This window comes from Aureobasidium pullulans, assembly GCF_000721785.1.
Source record: "Aureobasidium pullulans EXF-150 unplaced genomic scaffold scaffold_17, whole genome shotgun sequence".
Taxonomy (NCBI): domain Eukaryota; kingdom Fungi; phylum Ascomycota; class Dothideomycetes; order Dothideales; family Saccotheciaceae; genus Aureobasidium; species Aureobasidium pullulans.
The window spans coordinates 244,757-263,882 of record NW_021941037.1 but is presented as its reverse complement, the minus strand read 5'-3'; the positions used below and the strand labels follow the sequence as shown (position 1 = coordinate 263,882).

The 19,126-nt window shown below is 51.0% G+C and overlaps 7 protein-coding genes across 7 annotated transcripts; 3 read left to right on the top strand and 4 right to left on the bottom strand.

Moving 5' to 3' along the window:
* Nucleotides 1-1,370: 1,370 nt before the first annotated feature.
* Nucleotides 1,371-3,923, bottom strand: M438DRAFT_323900 (uncharacterized protein). Its single transcript, XM_029903032.1, has 2 exons — nucleotides 3,640-3,923; nucleotides 1,371-3,585 (listed from the first exon to the last, which is right to left on the bottom strand). Exons 1-2 carry the CDS (start codon nucleotides 3,878-3,880, stop codon nucleotides 1,781-1,783), a joined length of 2,046 nt encoding a protein of 681 aa, XP_029757932.1. The 5' UTR covers nucleotides 3,881-3,923; the 3' UTR covers nucleotides 1,371-1,780.
* Nucleotides 3,924-4,154: 231 nt separating this feature from the next.
* Nucleotides 4,155-4,505, top strand: M438DRAFT_279190 (uncharacterized protein; the record flags this gene model as incomplete). Its single annotated transcript, XM_029901070.1, has 1 exon — nucleotides 4,155-4,505. One exon carries the CDS (start codon nucleotides 4,155-4,157, stop codon nucleotides 4,503-4,505), a length of 351 nt encoding a protein of 116 aa, XP_029757931.1.
* A 277-nt stretch (nucleotides 4,506-4,782) lies between these two features.
* On the bottom strand, nucleotides 4,783-6,177 carry M438DRAFT_279115 (putative monooxygenase; the record flags this gene model as incomplete). Its single annotated transcript, XM_029901060.1, has 2 exons — nucleotides 4,783-6,077; nucleotides 6,132-6,177. The coding sequence occupies 2 exons, from the start codon at nucleotides 6,175-6,177 to the stop codon at nucleotides 4,783-4,785; spliced, it is 1,341 nt and encodes a 446-aa protein (XP_029757930.1).
* Nucleotides 6,178-7,310: 1,133 nt separating this feature from the next.
* Nucleotides 7,311-8,784, bottom strand: M438DRAFT_399030 (uncharacterized protein). The gene is made up of 2 exons (XM_029909394.1): nucleotides 7,685-8,784; nucleotides 7,311-7,626 (listed from the first exon to the last, which is right to left on the bottom strand). The coding sequence occupies exons 1-2, from the start codon at nucleotides 8,739-8,741 to the stop codon at nucleotides 7,613-7,615; spliced, it is 1,071 nt and encodes a 356-aa protein (XP_029757929.1). The 5' UTR covers nucleotides 8,742-8,784; the 3' UTR covers nucleotides 7,311-7,612.
* Nucleotides 8,785-8,947: 163 nt separating this feature from the next.
* On the top strand, nucleotides 8,948-11,974 carry M438DRAFT_347829 (putative ATP-dependent protease La). Its single transcript, XM_029905993.1, has one exon. The coding sequence runs from the start codon at nucleotides 9,030-9,032 to the stop codon at nucleotides 11,805-11,807; it is 2,778 nt and encodes a 925-aa protein (XP_029757928.1). The 5' UTR covers nucleotides 8,948-9,029; the 3' UTR covers nucleotides 11,808-11,974.
* Nucleotides 11,975-12,822: 848 nt separating this feature from the next.
* M438DRAFT_376574 (uncharacterized protein) lies at nucleotides 12,823-16,867 on the top strand (the record flags this gene model as incomplete). The annotated part of the gene is made up of 5 exons (XM_029908672.1): nucleotides 12,823-12,905; nucleotides 12,963-13,461; nucleotides 13,512-13,513; nucleotides 13,583-16,418; nucleotides 16,478-16,867. 5 exons carry the CDS (start codon nucleotides 12,823-12,825, stop codon nucleotides 16,865-16,867), a joined length of 3,810 nt encoding a protein of 1,269 aa, XP_029757927.1.
* Nucleotides 16,868-17,355: 488 nt separating this feature from the next.
* Nucleotides 17,356-18,626, bottom strand: M438DRAFT_69638 (uncharacterized protein). Its single transcript, XM_029910265.1, has 2 exons — nucleotides 18,447-18,626; nucleotides 17,356-18,392 (listed from the first exon to the last, which is right to left on the bottom strand). Exons 1-2 carry the CDS (start codon nucleotides 18,481-18,483, stop codon nucleotides 17,542-17,544), a joined length of 888 nt encoding a protein of 295 aa, XP_029757926.1. The 5' UTR covers nucleotides 18,484-18,626; the 3' UTR covers nucleotides 17,356-17,541.
* Nucleotides 18,627-19,126: the final 500 nt, after the last annotated feature.

Genomic DNA, 19,126 nt, shown 5'->3' with positions numbered 1-19,126 from the left:
GAAAGCCAAGCTTTGCTATGCGTTGGCTGATGGACTCTCTGGTGATACCTGCATCTCCCGTCCTGCAGCAGACCAGCGTGATGGAGCACACCGTCGCCCCGGCTCACGGCCGCCATCCGGTTAATCCTTCCGCCAAAACCCTGTCTTCATCCACCCCCACGAAGCGGACGGCGCGACCCCTACCCGAGTTCCAAGCGATTGGAGAAAAGATGTGAAGACCAAAAGACACCGAACAACCACGCCAGCAGAGGTCAAAGGCAGGGCTAAACTCTGTTCGCGGCGCGCAGCACACACTTTCTTCTCGCTTGCTTACCGAAGACCGGTTGGCGGATGTGTAGGTACGACCGTTTCACACCCACTCCCGCAACTCTCGTGGTTTTTCGGAGCTTTGAGGCTCGAAGCTAAAACAACATGGGATTTCTAGACATGAGTTATGGCGATCGTAAAGACTAGTATTGCAGACAGCTGAACCTCGGTCGAAAACATACACATACCAAAGGTACATGGATACGCAGATACTGAGTTGGTTATGCAGCCAGAGATGCCCTTGTGCAACACTTGGTCGTATTCGACATTCCGCGAAACACCACTCAAGCAAAGATAGGAAGATATTCACCAGGGAAAGAAACAAACAAGGGCATCGAATTCTCGGAACCATCTTGTTCCGAAGCCTTCATGCACACGGAACTGCAAGTATCCGTCTCCGTACCATGAAGCCCTGCTTCTCTCTTGCCCTTCTCGCTCATCACCTACTCTAACAGAATACGCCATCCAATAGTGGGTGCGTATCTACACCAATAAGAAGGAAGAGGAAGCTTGAACCGAAAGATAAACATACCCAATAAACATCCATACAGTGACCGAGGTCGTCAACCCATTTGATGATTCATCTTCTACACCAGCGTATAAAGACCAGTACAGTACATTATCATATAGACGCGCCGTTTTATGCAACCCATCGCGTACAAAAAGCGTACATCGTATAGCAAACCCAAGTATCCAATAGTAACTTTCCTTTCCCCTATCCTTGACATGGTGACATGGCAAGCACTATATCAACCTTTTTCCACCACTACTGCACAAAAATACCAATCAGACACACGTAGACGAAAGACACTAAGAAAAAAAAAAAAAAAAGCCACAAAAGAACCTGACCTGCAAGTACAGAGTCAAGATCCAGAACCAGGATATCGAATGTTGTGCATCGAAAGAGAAAAAAGCCACGTCCGTAGGTTTTGTCTCGTGAGCCGCAAAAAATGTGGCTTGAAATTGAGAAGTTGGAGACGGAATACCTACTGTGCTTCAAGTATGATCTGCAAGAAACATTGTGTCAATGATGCTCAGATCATGAAAAAGGCACTGGTGCAGCGGCCGAGCAGAAAAAAGGTTACCTGCATTCTCGATGTTGGTATCTTTTGCGACAATTAGAACAGCCAGCTACGTACATTCAATGACCGGTCAATGAGAGAGAAACAGTAGAAACCGGTCAAGCGAAAGCCATGGGAAAAGCCATCTCGATTGGTCAAAACGCCATGAACCACAAACTGTAGCGGCTGAAAGAAGAAAATGCGAAAACTACAAACCACCTACACCGCTCCCGTGCATGCCAAAGAAAGCAATGCTATCACAGAAACGCCAATATCAAGATATCAGACAAAAAGTACATGATGTTTGAACGAAGCCATGAAAGAAGAAGCAAGCCATGCGCCCATTTCACACCCCTAGCAGCAAGGGACAAAAGAAAAACGCCATCGGGTAGAAACATGCAATACTTGGAAGATCAAACATAGGATTGGTCAAAACCACCCATAATGTCGCCACCACCGAGACCGTCCAAGTCCATAAACTCTTCGAACCCGGTTGATGGGTTCTCTGACATCTGCTGAGGAGGGGCAGAAGCAGAAGCGGTGTTGCTTGCAGCTGCAACACTCGCATGACTTTGATGACCGCCATGAGACTGATAGCCTGATCCCACAGCACCATTGTTGGTGACCATGCGTGACGGTTGCTGCTGCTGTGGCGGCATCTGTTGTTGCTGTGGCTGCTTGACACCTTCGACAATGACTGTGCGTTGCGGCACGGCTTTTCCAAACGCCTGTTCGCGTTTTGACGCCCGTGTGTCTGGGATCAGACGTGTGCCGTCTTTCGTGTTGCAGTCACCGTGACCGTTCATCATGCCTAAGACTTCTTTGATCACGCCTTCTCTGGCCTTTTGGTCGTATTCGGCTGCTTGGCCCGGTAGAAGAATGGGAAGGAAGAGGGTGGATTCATACCATCTGCCTCGGATGTCCTTCATGTCAACTACCTTGTTCCGTTCTGTGAGTCTCCAGACGTGAGCGCTTCCTCTGGCTTGGATGGTGAAGATGTTGCGGCGACGTATATCTTCTAGCATGCGGGATGGGACGTTCGCTGTGTCAGAGCCAGCGACTATGCCGTTAGGAGCCTGGCTCATGGTGGTAGGTTCGTGAGGCAGCATAACAAAGACATCTCCAATAATGGAAACTGAAGAGTATGGTTGCGGTGTTTGTGGTGTAGCCTTGTGAGAGCGTTCAACAATTGCTCTCACGACGAGAACCCGAGTGGCAGCTTGACCGGGAGGTGCGACAAGACGAACTGGCTCGTTCAACCATATCTTCTCAGCTCCTAGATACATGCCACTCCAGCGAATCTCGGTGTACGACGGAAGGTCTTGACGAGACTCGGGGCCGAAGGGAGTGTAGGCGGCGTCTATGGCCTTCGCGGCCATGATACTAGCATCGATCTCGGTAGTGCCCTGACCGAACTTTCCTTGAGCCATGCTTTCAAAATCGAAGGTATTGTAATGCAGCGCGTGCGAGATTGTGTTGAGTCTTTCATGAGTATAGGGAGGGACGGTCCATGCCAACCAGGGACGGAGGTCGACGTCTTTTGTGATGACAACCGATTGTGTGTAGTGGTCGGGGTATGAGAGAGGCTGGACTCTGTAATTGGAGTTGTTGCCAACCTTCCACCTTTCGGTGATGACACCCAGGCCCCATGCGCCCATTCGATCAAACCAGACCATTTCGCCCTGACGGAAGAGGAAGATTCCGTACTGGCGATCAATGTCATAGTCCATGGGCTTCGCAGGTGTGCGGGCAGCGGATTGAGCGGCAGGAGCTGGTGAGGCAGGCTGCTGAGCGGAAGCAGCAAGGCGAGCGGGAAGAGTAGCAGGAGCTGAAGTGCTCGGAGCGGGTGTAGGTGTGTTCGACGGCCTGCTTTGCGAGGTTTGCGTACTCGGGCGACGAGCAAGGGCGGGCTGGGTATTCGGGTCTCTCTCCTTGACGGAAGCATCGAGCTCTTCAGGGCAGCAAATCTTGCAGGTACAATTGTCCGAGTCGCCCTCAGTGTCGGTTGCTAGCCATAGGAGATGCGGGTAGAAGTCGCCAGGACTCCTAAAGCGCTTCTTGCGACCGAGGGGATGGCCGTAGAGGTAGGCATCTTGACGTTCGTTGCCACCACCTGCATGTGTCTTTGTTTTTGGCTCTCCTTCTCCTTTCTTTGCCGTCTTGACGTGCTCGAACAGTCGGTAGTTCTCGGGGAAGTGTGCGAGGATGTAACCCTTCTCTGGTCGAGCCTGTCAGTACTGTCGAAAGACCTTGTCGCATTGCACCAACGCACCCTGATCTAGGCCAATGTCGCGCGCGAGCATGGCAGCAAGCTTTCTTCTCCAGTCCATGTGCTTGGACTCGTCGATGGCGACTTCGCGGTAGTAGTCCTTGACGCCATCGGCCTTGGGCTTGTCGTCGAGCTGTTTCGGAGTGGGTTTGTTCGGTTCCTTGGTGATTCTCGCGCCATGCTTGGTAGCTGTCTCCAGCATACCATCCGAGCGGCCGAGGTAGACGGGGTGAAAACGCCCCATGTTGGGCCGATGATGATCGGGACAGGCTTCAAGTGTTTCGAACATGAGAGGCTTCAATTCGAGAACGAAAGCACGGTTGTCGAGGAAGGATCTATCCGCGATAAGATCGATGCACGCCTTGGCTGACGCAAGGGGTCCGGAAGGGGTCCGCTCTCCGGTTCTTGCTCTTCGACTTTGTTCGACCTTCTTTGCTTCTCCGTCATCATCTTCACACAACCTTGAATCAACGCAAAGTCCTCAACTCTATACACAGCAACACAGAAACACCGCAGCCATGTCCAGCCACTCTAGCTCCTTTACCTCCAGCTCGTACTCTTTCAGCTCCAGCAGCACCAACAACAACGGCCAGACGACAGGCACCACCCGTATGACACAATCCCACACAAACCCGGATGGAACCACCGTCCGTACCACCTCACAGAATGTCGGTGGTCCTTCGATCGAAGAAACCAGACACTACGACAGCCAAGGCCGCGAACAGTTGGGCCTTCCCTCGGGCTCCGACAACAACCAGCGTCGTCTCCAAGACATCGAGGTCGAAGATGTGACCGAGGAGTCTGACGCCGACAAGAAGTACCGCGAGGCTATGGAGGACGAGTATGCTAAGCGCGAGGGCGGTGCCTGAACCGTTCGACCTTCTTCACACTCCTCTGACGCCCTCCTCTACGACCTGGAATGAAAACAAAGACAAAACACACGACAATATCAAGACTGCATACGGAAGGCCGTATTGGAGACACACTTTACAAGTACTTCCTTCAAATCCAGATTTCTTTGACGCACCACTTTTCTATGTTGCTTCCATCGCTCACGAATCGCGAACATTCCTTGAGATGAACATGGAGAACGCTAATGACCGTTGCACTCGTGAATGTACATAACATGATCATCTACCATCCAGCTCAAGCAGCAGCAGCAAACAATGTCTCGAACTGCTCTTCGGCGTCCTTCCAGCAATCGTGACCATAAATCATCTTCTGCACATCAGCATCCGCCCATCTGTCAGGGACCTTAGCTCCCTCTCTGCCTTCCCTGATGGCCTTGAAAGCAGCATCTCGCGCTTCCTTGGCAGCTCCATCTCCCAAGTGCATCTCCCTTCCATTCGCCGCTGCCAGCGCAACCAGTCCCTCTGCTCTACTCTTCCTCAACTCCTGGTACACCTTGAGTGCCTTGTTGATGCTCTCAGCACTGGTATCAGGAACCTTGCTCAACACAACGCCCAGCACAGCTCCGTCTTCGATGGCCTGAGCTGCGCCTTGGGCCAGATGAGGCAAGGTGGGATGACAAGCATCACCAACCAATGCCATACTGCCATGCACCCATGTAGGCAGAGGCGCGTGTACTCGCAACTTCCACTCGCATACCTCGCCCTCAGGCACCATGTTCAGCATCTTCTGCACCTTGGGACAGAAATCCGCATAAGTCTCCAACATCTCCTTCTTACTACCCTTGGTCGTATACGTAGCCGAAGGCGCAGCAGCGAAATTGGTATCCGGCTGTGCAGTACTCAGATTGTAAATCGTGTTGTTGGAAACCGGGTATGCGATGATATGTCTCCTCTCGCCGATCCAACGAGTAGCTCTTTCACCATCAATCAGTTCCAACAATTCGGGATCGTTTTCCATGTCTTTTCTGTCCAACATGATTCTGTAAGCTGCTTGGCCCGAATCCACGACTTTGGCGTCGATGTTGAGGAGTGCGAGCATTTGATCTCTGATGTTTGATTTCACACCGTCGGCGGCGAGGAGGACATCGCATTCGACATCAAACGCCTCTCCATCTCTAGGCTTGACTTCAAACCTGACCCCAGGACTCCAAGAATGCACCTTTTGCACCGAATGCGAGAAATGGAAAGTGATGTTTGCAGACTCGTCTTTACAGCCATTGTACATTTCTCCAGCCAGATTGGAGCGATGGCCAACCATGTGGGGGTATCCGTAGGTTTCTCGGACGTATTGGAGTTGCACGTTTGCGAGTTCGGCGTCGGAGGAGCCTTGACGGATGGACGTGTCTTTGAGGTCGACGGCTTCGGCTTGGATGGGTTTCCACACGTTTAGACGGTCGAGGATGCGTGCCATGTTGGGGGCAAGTTGGATGCCGGCGCCGACGAAACCGAGGGAGGATGCGTATTCGTAGACGGAGATTTTTGTGAAGCCTTGACGGGCAAGGGAGAGGGCGCATGCGAGACCGCCCATGCCTGAGTGAGGTTGTTAGTGGGGTTGTTCTTGTGACCTCTTTGGAGTTGGCCTACCTGAGCCGGCGATGCAGATGTGCATGTCCTTGACGTTCTTCGACATTTTGGATGTTTTGAGTTCCTCAGTTCTAATCTCGGATCAAGGTATGACAGCTATACAACAATCTCACAAGAAAAAATGTCGCAGTACTTTCTTGCTTGTGTATAATGAAGATGTGAATTGTGTAGAGGAAGAAGGAGGAACTTTCAATCAACGGGCCACTCAATCTCTTTAGTACCTTTCTGGAAATCTACAAGCCGCGCCTCATAACCGTACACACGGACGCAATCGGTTATAGACGACGGCATGTCCGCGCGGTATAAAGCTAGAGCTACACATAGGTTCGTCACGGCAAAGTGGGACCCTGGACTGGTGGTGGGGAAGAATCGATTTCTCCACATCTCCAGGATTGAAACTCGGCCGTCGGTCGCCGAACTCGGTCTCGGCTCGATTGATCGGGATGTGATAAGTACGAGTAGTACCTACAACAAGCAGTGGACGAGAAAGAGGTGAGATGTATCAATACAAGGTGGATATAATGCTGGAAAAGACATGTCGTGGGATCGTTACTCGTGAACACAAAATTATCTTCCTCAAGCTCATGCCACTTCCAAAGCTTTAGCACATCTCAGCCAGAGAGATGCCCATTCACCCCTGTTACCTTCTCTAGCCAACTTTTCAGCTCGAGGTTCAGCGACTTGGAGACAACGCATAACAGAATCCGCTACCTGACCACCAAGCTTAACAGCAGGTCGTTCGCGCAACATCTCGGGAACACATTGTCGCAAAGCATCCATAGCATCCCTTTGACTGTTCTTCTCGGCAACCTTGTCGAACATGGTCACATACATGTCACTTGATCGTGGCAACATACGGCGGGGATATGAGCGCCACATTTCCCAAAACTCAGACCAAGCAGAAGTCTGGGCAGCAGTGCGAAGAGCATAAACAGAGAGAGCAGAGAGGAGTTGATTCAGCGTATATGATTGTTGATCTGTTGGTGTAGATTGACTCATTGTAGTTGTAGTATAGTCTTCGATGACTGCAGGTTTGGTGAAGGTTGCACGATATAGAATCTGACAGACCGAGTTGCTTACTGGGTCGTAGCCATCTTCGAACATGCGATCCAAAACAGCCAAGGCTCGGCGAAAAGTTGTTCGAGAGATCTGCCTTTCGGCAGTAGTTATGTCACCCACATGAGGCAGCATGATAGCCTCAAGCACGGCTAGGTAAGTTCGCTCCTCTGGTACGAGACAGGCAAGACGCATGCTCTCCAAGTCTTCAATGAGACATGTAGAGGAATAGCCGGCATGACCTGAGCGCACAGCTTGACAGCGAAGTGCAATGTTCGAGTGCCAATGCGTCGTTTCTGGGAACCTGGGCATTGCACTATAGAAGGCTCGAAGGAAAGGAGTCGATTCCTGATCCTTGCTGTCACAGCCAAGTGCGGTATGGGAGTCGTTCGCGCTCATGACTTTGAAGTGATCGACCATGTGATTCAGGATGACGGCACTTTGAGAAATTCTGTCAGACGGGGGATTGAGTTGAGAAGTTGTTGAGACTTGCGCACCTTGTTGTATTGATGATCTGGCAGAAGAGTGGAATGCTCGGGCCTGTTGTCCACTGGGATGTTCGGCAACATTGGGACGATAGCGGTAGGAGCCAGGAGCTTCTGCGGATTCCTCAAGCAGCATGCCGCTGCGCACGCGCTTTTCTGCATCGTCGACATCTTGGGTTTTGTCAGTCTGGCCCTTGATTGATCTCCTGAGGATACCGCCCCATAATGTCTCAAGATCGATCTGGCCTCTCTTCTCCTCGGTCATCATCTGTACAACGATTCTGGAACCGGAAGACTGGCTGCCGAAACCGACAATATCGTCCGACTGTTCGACCTGTTTGAGCTCACCACCTTCAACTCTACCAACATTGACACAGACCCAGCCGGTTCTGATGCCGTCATCGATGTCTTGACTCGCAGTCTCTTTTGCGCCAACAGCACTCAGAAGACGAGTTCTCTTAGCCTTGCGCCTCAACTTGAGCTTGAGTTCATTGCGACCGAGCAGACCATCGGCGTAGGGGCTCAAGCGATGTTCAGTACGCAGCCAGCGGCACAAACGATCAGCCGAAACATGCAAATGCTTTTCCGAACGAGCAGTTCCAATGATCATGATGAGGTTGGCACCGAGAGCAGGAGGAGGATCGAGTTCGCGCAGGTCGATGAGTGAGAGATGGTCCAGACCAAGTTCGACTGATACATGTTCGAGTACAGGTTGAAGAAGCGCAGGCGGAGATTCAGGCAATTCGGGAAGGCGCTGGCGTTCGGCGAAGGGGTGCTCTTGCTGTGGCGTGGGAGTGTCGACTTGCAGGTACCAAGGCACGGAATCTTGCTCTGTTGGTGGTGAGATTACAGTGTCCTCGGAAACCTCCGATGATTGTGCGAGTGCTTCGGTTTCATCGTTCTCGGGCTTCTCGGGCTTCTCTTGCTGTTCTTGGGCGAGCTTTGCGGACAAGGAAATCGGACGGAAGGTCAATGCGGCTGGGCGAATGGCGGAGGCGGCAGTCGGAGTGATGAATGATCGCAGACTACGACTGCCGAGCGAGCGGCGTACACAACTACTCAACAGCATTGTAGTATGAGTGTCGAGAGGGATTACAAGAGGCAAACAGTCTCGAGCGTCAGCAACAAAAAGTCGATGGTTTCACAGTTTCATGAATCGCGCGCCAAGATGGCGTTAGTCCCTTGATCGGCGTTAATACAAGACCTCGGCCCGTTCTCTCCGCATTAACGATTCCATGACATGTGCGACTCTAAACACCTTATCAACCCATTCACCTTTGATTACCTATCGCGCAATCTTCATAAATACAAGTAAGACACCCACTGTCACACCAGGTCATCTTGCTGGATCGCAATCATGGCTTCTCTCAAGAATACCACTCTCCCGATAATCCCTCTGGCTGAGGGATCCGTCCTTCTGCCAGGCTTGACTCTCCGCATTCCACTCCAGGGTCGTGGCGATATCGCCGCCATTCTCGCAAACATCTACAGCAAGGCCGCCACCCCTAATCCCGACCATACTGCCATCAGTGTTGGATGTCTTCCTGTGAACTCGCCCTATCTCAGCCCTGACGGTCAGAAGCTGCTCGACGATGGCAAAGACAACAATCGACGGCCTATTGCCGGCATCAACCCTGCTGAGGCTACGAGAGATCAACTGTTCTCGGTCGGCACTCTTGCAAAGGTCTCAGGTGTTCAGGGAAAGAGGCGAGGCGAGCTCAATCTCGTGGTTGAGGGCGTGAGCCGCTTCCAGGTCAACAGCTTCGTCAAGGATCGTCCATACTTCGAAGCCGATGTCACAATTCATACAGACGAGGTGGTGAACGAAGCAGACAAGGAGATACAGGCTCTGTTTGCTGAGTTGAAGCAGCTCTCGCGCGAGTTGCTTGCTCTTATCAGACTATCCTCCCTCCTGCCGCGAGCCCCGCCCACCTCTCTATCACCACTCCTGGCTCGCCGCCTCGAACTCTTCATCGTGAGGAAGGACTTACAAGAGGCCGGTCTTTTGGCCGACTTCATGACCAACATCATTGACTGTTCTCAAGAGGACAAGCTACGCATCATTTCTGCTCTACCACTCAAACTGCGTCTTGAGCGTGCTGTTGATCTATTACAAAGAAATGTATCCAGCATCCAGGGCAACAATCGCATCATGTCTATCAAGTCTTCTGTTCCCGATAGCGACGTGGACTCGGAGCAAGCAGCTCGTCAACGCCGGCAGCAACTACTCAAGAGATATGGAGCTGGTTTGGCCGGTGGCAGTCGTCCCGGTTCACCATTCGGTATTGGCAAATCCGATGACGATGAGGAGCCCAACGAGATTGACGAGTTGAAGAAGCGTCTTGACGAGGCGAAGTTGTCTCCCGAGGCTGCCAAAGTCGCTGAGCGTGAGTTGAAGAGGTTGTCTAAGATGAATCCAGCTCAAGCCGACTACCAAGTCTGCAGAACATACCTCGAAAACCTGGCGGAGATCCCCTGGACCAAGTTCACTGAAGACAAGCTAGATCCTGCTACATTATCAAGAGCACGCAAGCAGCTCGACGATGATCACTATGGTCTTGACAAGATCAAGAAGAGACTACTCGAATACCTGGCTGTTCTCAAGCTCAAGCAGCAGGTGAACGCCAATCTACAGTCTCAGATCGACAAGATCACCGAAGAAGCCAACGCTTCGAAGAAGTCTGATAATGCAGAGGAATCTCAAAAGAAGGAGCCAGAACAGACGCCCGAAGAGGCCAAGATCCTGGACAGGAAGCGCATGGTCGACAAATCTCCTATCTTACTTCTTGTTGGTCCACCAGGTGTAGGAAAGACCAGCTTGGCCAAGTCCGTCGCGACTGCACTTGGCCGCAAGTTCCACAGAATATCCCTCGGTGGCGTTAGAGACGAAGCAGAGATCCGTGGACACCGCCGGACTTACGTTGCGGCGATGCCCGGTCTCGTCGTCAGTGGACTCAAGAAGGTCGGAGTCTCGAACCCCGTCTTTTTGCTAGACGAGATTGACAAGATTGGCACATCGAATCACCACGGCGATCCATCGGCTGCTATGCTCGAAGTCTTGGACCCCGAACAGAACAACTCGTTCACTGATCACTACGTCAATATCCCTATTGATCTCAGCAAAGTCTTGTTTATTGCTACGGCCAACTCGTTAGACACGATACCAGCGCCATTGCTAGACAGAATGGAAACTATCCAGCTGCCTGGTTACACAACCGTGGAGAAGCGACACATCGCTAATCGCCATCTCATCCCTAAACAAATCACGACAAACGGCCTCGATCACGATCAGGTCGCGATTGATGAGGATGTTCTAGACAAGATCATTACTTCCTACACTCGCGAAGCTGGTGTACGTAACCTCGAGCGTGAGATAGGCTCAGTATGTCGTAGCAAGGCAGTGGCGTACGCGGAAGCGTCAGACTCCAGCTCGGCTTCATCTTACAGCCCTACTGTGCGAATGGAAGATCTCGAGGAGATTTTGGGCATCGAACGCTTCGAGGAAGAGATTGCCGCTACCACATCACGTCCAGGTGTTGTCACCGGCCTTGTGGCTTACAGTTCTGGCAGTCAAGGCAGCATTCTTTTCATCGAAGTGGCCGATATGCCTGGCTCTGGACGTGTGCAGCTTACTGGCAAACTCGGTGACGTGCTGAAGGAGTCTGTCGAGGTAGCTCTATCTTGGGTGAAAGCTCATGCATTCGAGTTGGCTTTGACACATGATCCCAGCGAGGACATCATGAAGAGTCGCAGCATCCATGTACACTGTCCTAGCGGAGCCATTCCCAAGGACGGTCCCAGTGCAGGCTTAGCCCACACAATTGCGCTTGTCAGTCTCTTCAGTGGCAAGCCCGTCCCGCCTACTCTCGCTATGACTGGCGAGTTCAGTCTGCGTGGTAAGGTTCTCCCTGTTGGCGGCATCAAGGAGAAGCTGATTGGCGCTCTTCGCGCTGGTGTCAAGAAGGTCTTGTTGCCACAGGCCAACAGGAAAGACGTCAAGGATCTACCCGAAGAAGTGCTTTCAGGCCTAGAGATCTGCCACGTTGGACATATCTGGGAAGCCATGCGCCAAGTTTGGCCTGATGACCACTGGCCTGGTGAGAGACACTGGGACGGATTGGAGAGCCGCTTGTAAGGCCAACCACTACCGTCATCCCGTCTGTGTATGCTTTACGAATGGCGTTAATCTGAACATATGGGACTTGTGAATTTCGATTCTTTTTGCATGCGTGTGTTGTTTGTTTGCCTACTCGGAGTACTATTACTTGTTATAGCTTATCATGGGATCATTCTCCACCCCCGAATAACCTACGTTATTCCCGTGTTTTATCCTTGTAGACGATTTGCCCTGCAGTTCCCGATTGATGGAACATAATCCTCCGCTGATCGTTATCTTTTTTGTCGTTCCGCAAGTGGACTGTGGTGGTCTTCCAAGAACAGCTCCAAGCAGGGCCAACTTCTGAATTCTGTTTCCAGCAAACTGTAGCCGCTAGTTTGCACGCCTGCAGAAAAAAAATCAAGGCACAGGGCGTTGTTAGGCCCCCCTGATGTTGACACGAGCCTCATTACGTGGGACAAGTCGGAAGGGCAAGTCCAGCCGAACACTCGGGGGTAAATCCGCCACAAACAAACTTCGATGTCAAGATTCAAGAGTTGACAGGTTCAACTCGGCTGACCTGACATCGGCCAATTCTGTTATCGTTGTTGTCTGATTCGAGATTATGAAATCTGTGGTATTCGTCATTTGTAGCCGATGAGGAACTTGTAGGTGTTCAGGCCCCGTCGCTTATACTGACGCGGGTTTCATGACCCATCCGGGGCCCATTACGGTAGTGGAGCATGTCGAATCTGCTAGCCACTCATCCGGCAGCAACGATTTGCCGGCTCTCATTGCGTGCATCGTGTACGTACACCGTACTTTACTTGAAGATGATGCCTTCCGGCAATCGCCAGACACTGCCCTGCTCGCTCAGGGTCCGATCTATTGACAGCTTGATAAGCGCAATCTGGGACATGCAGGAGCCATCGCCATGCGCTTGCGGTCACAGACAGCTTGGCGAACCAACTGGGTTCTTTCTTTCTATGGGTCTGAATCGTTCTTTGTACATATCACTCGAGGATTTCATGGGGTAGCCTCTCGAAGTTGAGCCATGTCCGCCACAGTTGATGTCGAGGCCATGAGCCCCCAAGACCGAGCACGTTATGAGAGGAAACGCGAGCATGAGTTCTACAGGTTTGACAGAACCCAAATCCCACTGGCCCGCCCGACACTAAGTTAAACTCCTTCTAGCTATTATGAGCCGCTGCGAATCCTCGCTGGATCCGACATCAAATGGACCGACCTCAACTCTCCTGAATCTATTGCACAGCATGTTCCGACCTCATCCACAGATAGAGCGCTGACTGCATTTTGTCAACTTGCCGCCCTTCGCTTGAAAGCCAGGCGGGCAATGATCTTTTGTTTCGACAGTCAGCATGCATATATCCTTGGTGAAGCCACTCAGACCTTGTCCTTCGAAGATGATGACATCCACGACAACGGAGATGGCCTCTGGTTAGGCATGACCAAAATCCCTCGCGGTTCAACCGTCTGCGAGCATACTGTCAATCTCCCGGTAAACCGTGGTAGCAATGCCAAGGAAGACACAGCAGCAAAAATACACATACTGAACGATCTTCGAGAGGATAACCGATTCTGCGACGAGTCATACGTGGTTGGAGGCATCAACGCTCGGTTTTATGCTGGAGTACCTATCACGACTGCCAAAGGACTCAATATTGGAGCTTTCGTGAGTGACAATCTTGAGCATCGCTGAGGTAGACTGCTAACATGAACTAGTGGTAAGCACTACTGTGAAGTGACATGACTGGTCACCCTGAAAAATGAAGCTAATGAATGTACCAAAATAGCATACTTGACGACAAACCACGAGATGGGCTGAGCATGAAAGATGGGCGATTCCTGCAAGAGATGGGCTCCTTGGTCATGGAGCATTTGGAGATGCTCAAAGCGCGCGCGGAGCAACGAAGGGGAACTTTGATGGTGAAAGCCCTCAACTCGTTCATGGAGAATGAACCAGGTACCAGAGACGAGCCGGCTAGACCACCCGCCGCCACTACAGCGAAAACTTTGGAAGCTATCGCCAATGCGACCGAGATATCGAATTCGCAGCTGACCGAATCCTCCGAACACGTCATCGAACAACTGACACTACAGCATAAGCTGGAAGACGAGAATGCACTACTGGCTACAGGTCGTACACTAAACTCGCTGGTCGCCGAAAACAATTCCCCGTCACCAACGATAAGCGAAAACGTCCGTCCACCATTGTCGCGCAGAGATAGTAGCAAGTCAATCACGGGTCTTGTCCCTAAGAAAGAGGAGGATCCACTTAGACTACGCGATCAAGTTGCGGGCAATGCGATGCAATCAGCTGCTGATTACATCCGAACGGCCGTCGGTGCAGATGGCGTCTTGTTCTTGGATGCTTCCATGTCAAACTTCGGCGAGCTAGCCGATGAGTCGATCGACGTCACCAAGCCTGGTCGCGAGCCGGACCTTCTTACGAGCGACACGGACGGGGCTGGAAGTGCCACAGATACCCTCGAAAGATCGAAAGATTCGGAGGACGTCTCTAAGCCTTGCTCTGTTTTCGGAGCGTCTTACGGACTGGTACCAGCTAACTTCTCACCACCACACGCCGAGGTACCCAAAAAGTTGCTGCAGTCTTTGCTTAGATGCCACAAGCACGGCAAAGTGTTCCTGTATGGTGCCGAAGGCGATTATACTTCTGACACCCATACATCGGACGGTTCTGGGTTTGCCGATAGCCAGCTCGCTTCGCTGACATTTACACCCAATCGCAATAGCAAAGACACCTCATTCCAGAAGCGCAAAAGATCAACAAGGTCTGCGCTAGGTAAAAAGCTTGGAGCCTTGTTCCCTCAAGCTAGGAGTTTGATGTTGCTTGGTCTCTGGAACATGTCTCGCGATCGATGGGACGCTGGATGTATCGTATACTCGAATTCACCGATTCGAGTGTTCTCCGTGGAGTCAGAAATGTGCTACCTGAAAGCGTTCTGCGATGTCATCACCGCCAAGATTGGAAGACTTGATGTGGAAATGTCGCACAAGGTCAAGTCCGACTTCATGTCCTCCATCAGTCACGAACTGCGAAGTCCGTTGCATGGTATTCTTGGAACGGCCGAATTTGTTCACGACCAAGTCCACGATAGCGAAACCTCCGAGATGATTTCACAAATCCAAGTCTGCGGTCAAACATTGCTGGATGTTGTGGATCATCTTCTCGATTTTTCGAAAGTCAACTCTGTCTCCAAGCACAACCGAAAACAGCTGCAGACTGGGATTGATCAGAGAAATCGCAACCGTACGGGCGGCTTGAGCAAGACCGAAACGCTTGGTGGAATGGTGGTGGAGAAGACAAACGTACTGCTTGATGATCTGACGGAGGAGATCATCGATACCGCCGTCTACTCATTCTGTTGCTCCAAGGACACTCAAACACTTGATCAACGCAAGGTTACTGTCATTACGGATATTGACCCTAGCGCTTTGTCTTTGAGCTGTAATATTGCGGTCGGTGCTTGGAAGAGGTTGTGCATCAATCTCATCAACAACGCACTCAAGTACACAGAGCGAGGATACATCGTCGCATCTCTGAAGTTGATGCCGCCGACTGAAAGACAGAAGCGCTCACGCGTGCGATTGACCATAACCGACAGCGGTAGGGGAATTAGCAAAGAGTTTTTGACTAGCCAGCTCTTCCGTGCATTCGCGCAGGAAGACGATCTATCAGAGGGAACTGGTTTAGGCATGTCTATGGTTGCTAAGATCGTCAAGAATCTTGGTGGACACATCGATGTGCAAAGCAAGAAGGATGTTGGCACGACCGTCTCCGTCACGATGCCTCTCGATGTCAGAGGAAGTGGCGATGCTCAGCGCATCCATAATCGCACGCTATCATCTGGGCCATCGATGATCTCCATGCACTGTCTAGGGTTCGCACCAACTGAGCCTTACCGAGAGAAAACGATCATGGCTGGTCGCGACTTTCAAATCGAAATCCTCCGGAAAACATGTCGACAACTCAACGTCATGGTATCGCCGTCTAGTTGGTCTTCTCCGAAATCTTTTGATCTGGCTATGATAACTGAGGAAGAGGTGCCTGAACTTCTGCGGCTTCTTCAACCATCATTGGTTAGAACACCGAGCGCAGGGGCTGACACGATACGTGCCTTGCGAACGAAGCCTCTTCTGGTTGTTTGTCGAAACTGCCGATCACGTCGCGAGATGAAATTGTCTGCCCTTAATCAGCTCATACACGGCCATGTCGAGTATATAGCACAGCCTTGTGGTCCACAGAAAATTGCTGCTGCCATCAGAAGATGTCTGAGCAATACGCCTAGTGTTGATTCTTGGTCAGAAAATTCGACCACACCACAGGGCAATTCGTCACAACCCTCGCCTGGCCCCGGGTATCCTTTCCCAGCAAGACGGCAATCCGAAGATCCAGAGATGCAGACACCGAGACCTGCAGACAAGGATATTGCCAAACAAGAGGCTATCGACGATAAGCCTCTATCACTTCCTAAAGACTCGCCTATGGATGGTTTTGAGCAGCAGACAACTGTGACAGTAACGACAAAGACTACACCAGTCAAGTCATCCAAAGCTGAGGCCAACATCGATCCATCGAAACCGACGTTATTGCTCGTAGACGACAATGTAAGCAGGACACCACATCATTTTCTTCAAGCTCGTACTAACTTTACCTTCTTTATTAGGCAGTAAACCTCCGCCTGATCACTGCGTACGCCAAAAAGCATGGTCACGCCCGTCTGACAGCAACGAACGGCCTCGAGGCCTTTGAAGCCTACAAAGCTGCAGCCTTAGGCAACACCAATAACGCAACGCCCAAGCCCGAGGTGGTGCTGATGGATATTTCTATGCCTGTAATGGATGGGTTTGAAGCCACTCGACAGATTCGGGCTTTCGAGCGCGGTCAAGATATCACACCAGCTACCATCATAGCTCTCACCGGTTTGGGATCTGCTGAAGCCCAAGAAGAGGCGTTTGTATCTGGCATTGACCTGTTCTTGACTAAGCCCATCAAATTGGACAAGTTGACGAAAAACTTGAATGATATCAGGGAGGGCAATATTCAGCAGTTGTGAGAACTTGGGAACATAAGGACCAGGCGTTTGGGTAGGTAGCACACGTAGAACGGTTAGATGAATTGGTTTGAGGCTGGATCCTCGCAAATGCGTTTCCTTACGATTTCTCGGGGTCCTTCTCTGCTCGTTGGTTTTCCCCAGTTTTGACATCTTCATGTTGAGCGCAAGACTAGGGTCTTTTGCTTGCTCCATCTCGTTTATTCTCTCGCTCGAGGTCTTTCTTTTTGGCAGTCTTCGCTGGTGCTGAGAGCTGTCACTTCCAGCCGTCTCCTGACACCACACCAAGTCATCTGGCCTGTACATATGCACAGTGGTAGGATGGCCGTACGGAGCAAAGCGGAGCGATGGGATGACTCACAAGATGCGCAGCTTGTTCGCAGGATACATGGTGGGTGTGCTCGTGAATTCGCGGCAATCCTTTCGATAAAACGACGATTTACAATTATTGTGCGAGCAGGAATTACAAAGCGTTGGTGAGCCGCCCCTGTTAACGACAGAAGATAGTTAACAGGTGGAATAATACTACTGGTTCTAAACTCGGTGTACCATGTCTGACCAGGAACGAGGAAAGAAGAATTAAGGGCGAGGCCACGATGTCTGATGTGTGATTTCGCAGAGTGATAATCACATCTTATGTCCAAGTGCAGATGTGCCATGGAAAACGGAGACATCGTTCACATCAATCTCATTCCCGGCACCATTGGAAGACCGAAATCTTCCATGAACCTCAAGGTCAACGCATCAGGAGCATCTCTGGCAAGCTGGGCGCGAAGATCTGCAATATCCGCTTCCAGCTCTCGTCGAACCCGTTCTTGATTGCGAAGCTCCTTGGAGAGTTTCGAAACATTGTTGAGTGCGGTTTTTCGGTTCAGTTCCGCCTGGGCTTTTTCGGCCACATTTTTCTCAACCTGATCTATGCCTCCAAGCTTCTCGAGTCTGAATTCCAATTTGGCGAGTTGCCATTGCTTTTCAGTCGCAAACTCTGCCACTTGATCATTTCTGAGATCGAGTGATTCTTTTAGACTCCGCTCTGTGCTGAGTTCCTTCTTCAGAGTTTCAATCAAAGTCTGTAGTCTGTCGACCTCTTGCCGGAATCTCGTGTCGTTGTGCTTTGTGCGAAGAGCCAGGTTATCATGCGACATTTTCTGGTAAAAGTCGAGCGAGCGCTCCTTCTTGTTCGGCTTGGGAGGTTGGTTTGGATCATCGGCACCAATCGTTCTAAGTTTCTCTTCCATCTCGCGTTTAGCAGCTGCAAGATCCTCGTTGCTCTCATGGAGTGCCGATGTCAAATGAGCCGTGAGAGCTTCTTCATGTCGCAACGACGCCTGCAGCTCCAAATTTTGAGTTTTTGAGGCTTCGAGCTGTTTGATTGTATCCCACAGGTTCTCCTCAATCTTCAATACGTGATCGAGCAAAAATTGTGGAGTCGCGGTCTGCAGTTGGTCTGCTGTACTGCTTTTGACGACACGAGACCTTTTTTTGTCGGGGACTACAGGCGGTTCTGGTGCGTTGGAGTCACGGGGACCTGTTTCTGGTCAGTATACATCTGCGTTCTAATTCAATCAAGCCAGACACATACGTTTCAGAGACTGAGTAAGACTTATTGCGGAAGGCATTGTAGCGAGCAGTTTGTTGTACAGCGAGAGATGATACGACTCGAAAGGTAGTCCAGATCACAGGTCAACTTGAGGAGACACGGAGGAATATAAGGAACAGACGTGTCGCGACAAGTTCTCAAACCTCGTCCGCCATAATTAATTTACTGGGTGGTTGGGGATCGACGCCGTGGCTCAGGGTGGACAGAATATGCGAAGAGCTCATGTTGATCATCAAGTTACTCGCTATCATGAGTTATACAGTTGCTGAGATGAGAAGTCGAGATAAATGTTATCTCGAGAAAACAACAAGGCTTATTTATGGTATGAGGTTGAGATTGGCAGATAGGAACAACGAACGGGTAGCGGCACCGGCAGAATCTCCACCGCTTTCGAGCTTGAGTTCGAACTTGACCGTGTCACCTCTGACCTTCGTTCCTTCCTCGAGTTCTCCTTCTCTTTCTAACATCGAGAAACATTTCCAGATCACGAAGGCGCCGATAGATCGTACACTAGGTGAAAATACCTTCAGAATTCCGTACACACTTCCTAGCACGATGGAACTCAAGATGGCTTATCTCGAGCACCGCACCAATCACCCGAGCAATATAGCTGAGTTTAGCGTCTGCGCGTATGTCGTCGCGTGTTGTTGGGATAAGCTCTC

What these genes read in the sequence shown, in the direction of transcription:
- M438DRAFT_323900 (XM_029903032.1), bottom strand. Translation starts at nt 3,880, where the DNA reads ATGGGGCGTTTTCACCCCGTCTACCTCGGCCGCTCGGATGGTATGCTG. An exon ending in CGACATTGGCCTAGATCAGG is followed by an intron (nt 3,586 to 3,639) that starts GTGCGTTGGTGC and finishes AGGCTCGACCAG; the next exon opens with AGAAGGGTTACATCCTCGCA.
- M438DRAFT_399030 (XM_029909394.1), bottom strand. Translation starts at nt 8,741, where the DNA reads ATGCTGTTGAGTAGTTGTGTACGCCGCTCGCTCGGCAGTCGTAGTCTG.
- M438DRAFT_347829 (XM_029905993.1), top strand. Translation starts at nt 9,030, where the DNA reads ATGGCTTCTCTCAAGAATACCACTCTCCCGATAATCCCTCTGGCTGAG.
- M438DRAFT_69638 (XM_029910265.1), bottom strand. Translation starts at nt 18,483, where the DNA reads ATGCCTTCCGCAATAAGTCTTACTCAGTCTCTGAAAC. An exon ending in TCTTACTCAGTCTCTGAAAC is followed by an intron (nt 18,393 to 18,446) that starts GTATGTGTCTGG and finishes GACCAGAAACAG; the next exon opens with GTCCCCGTGACTCCAACGCA.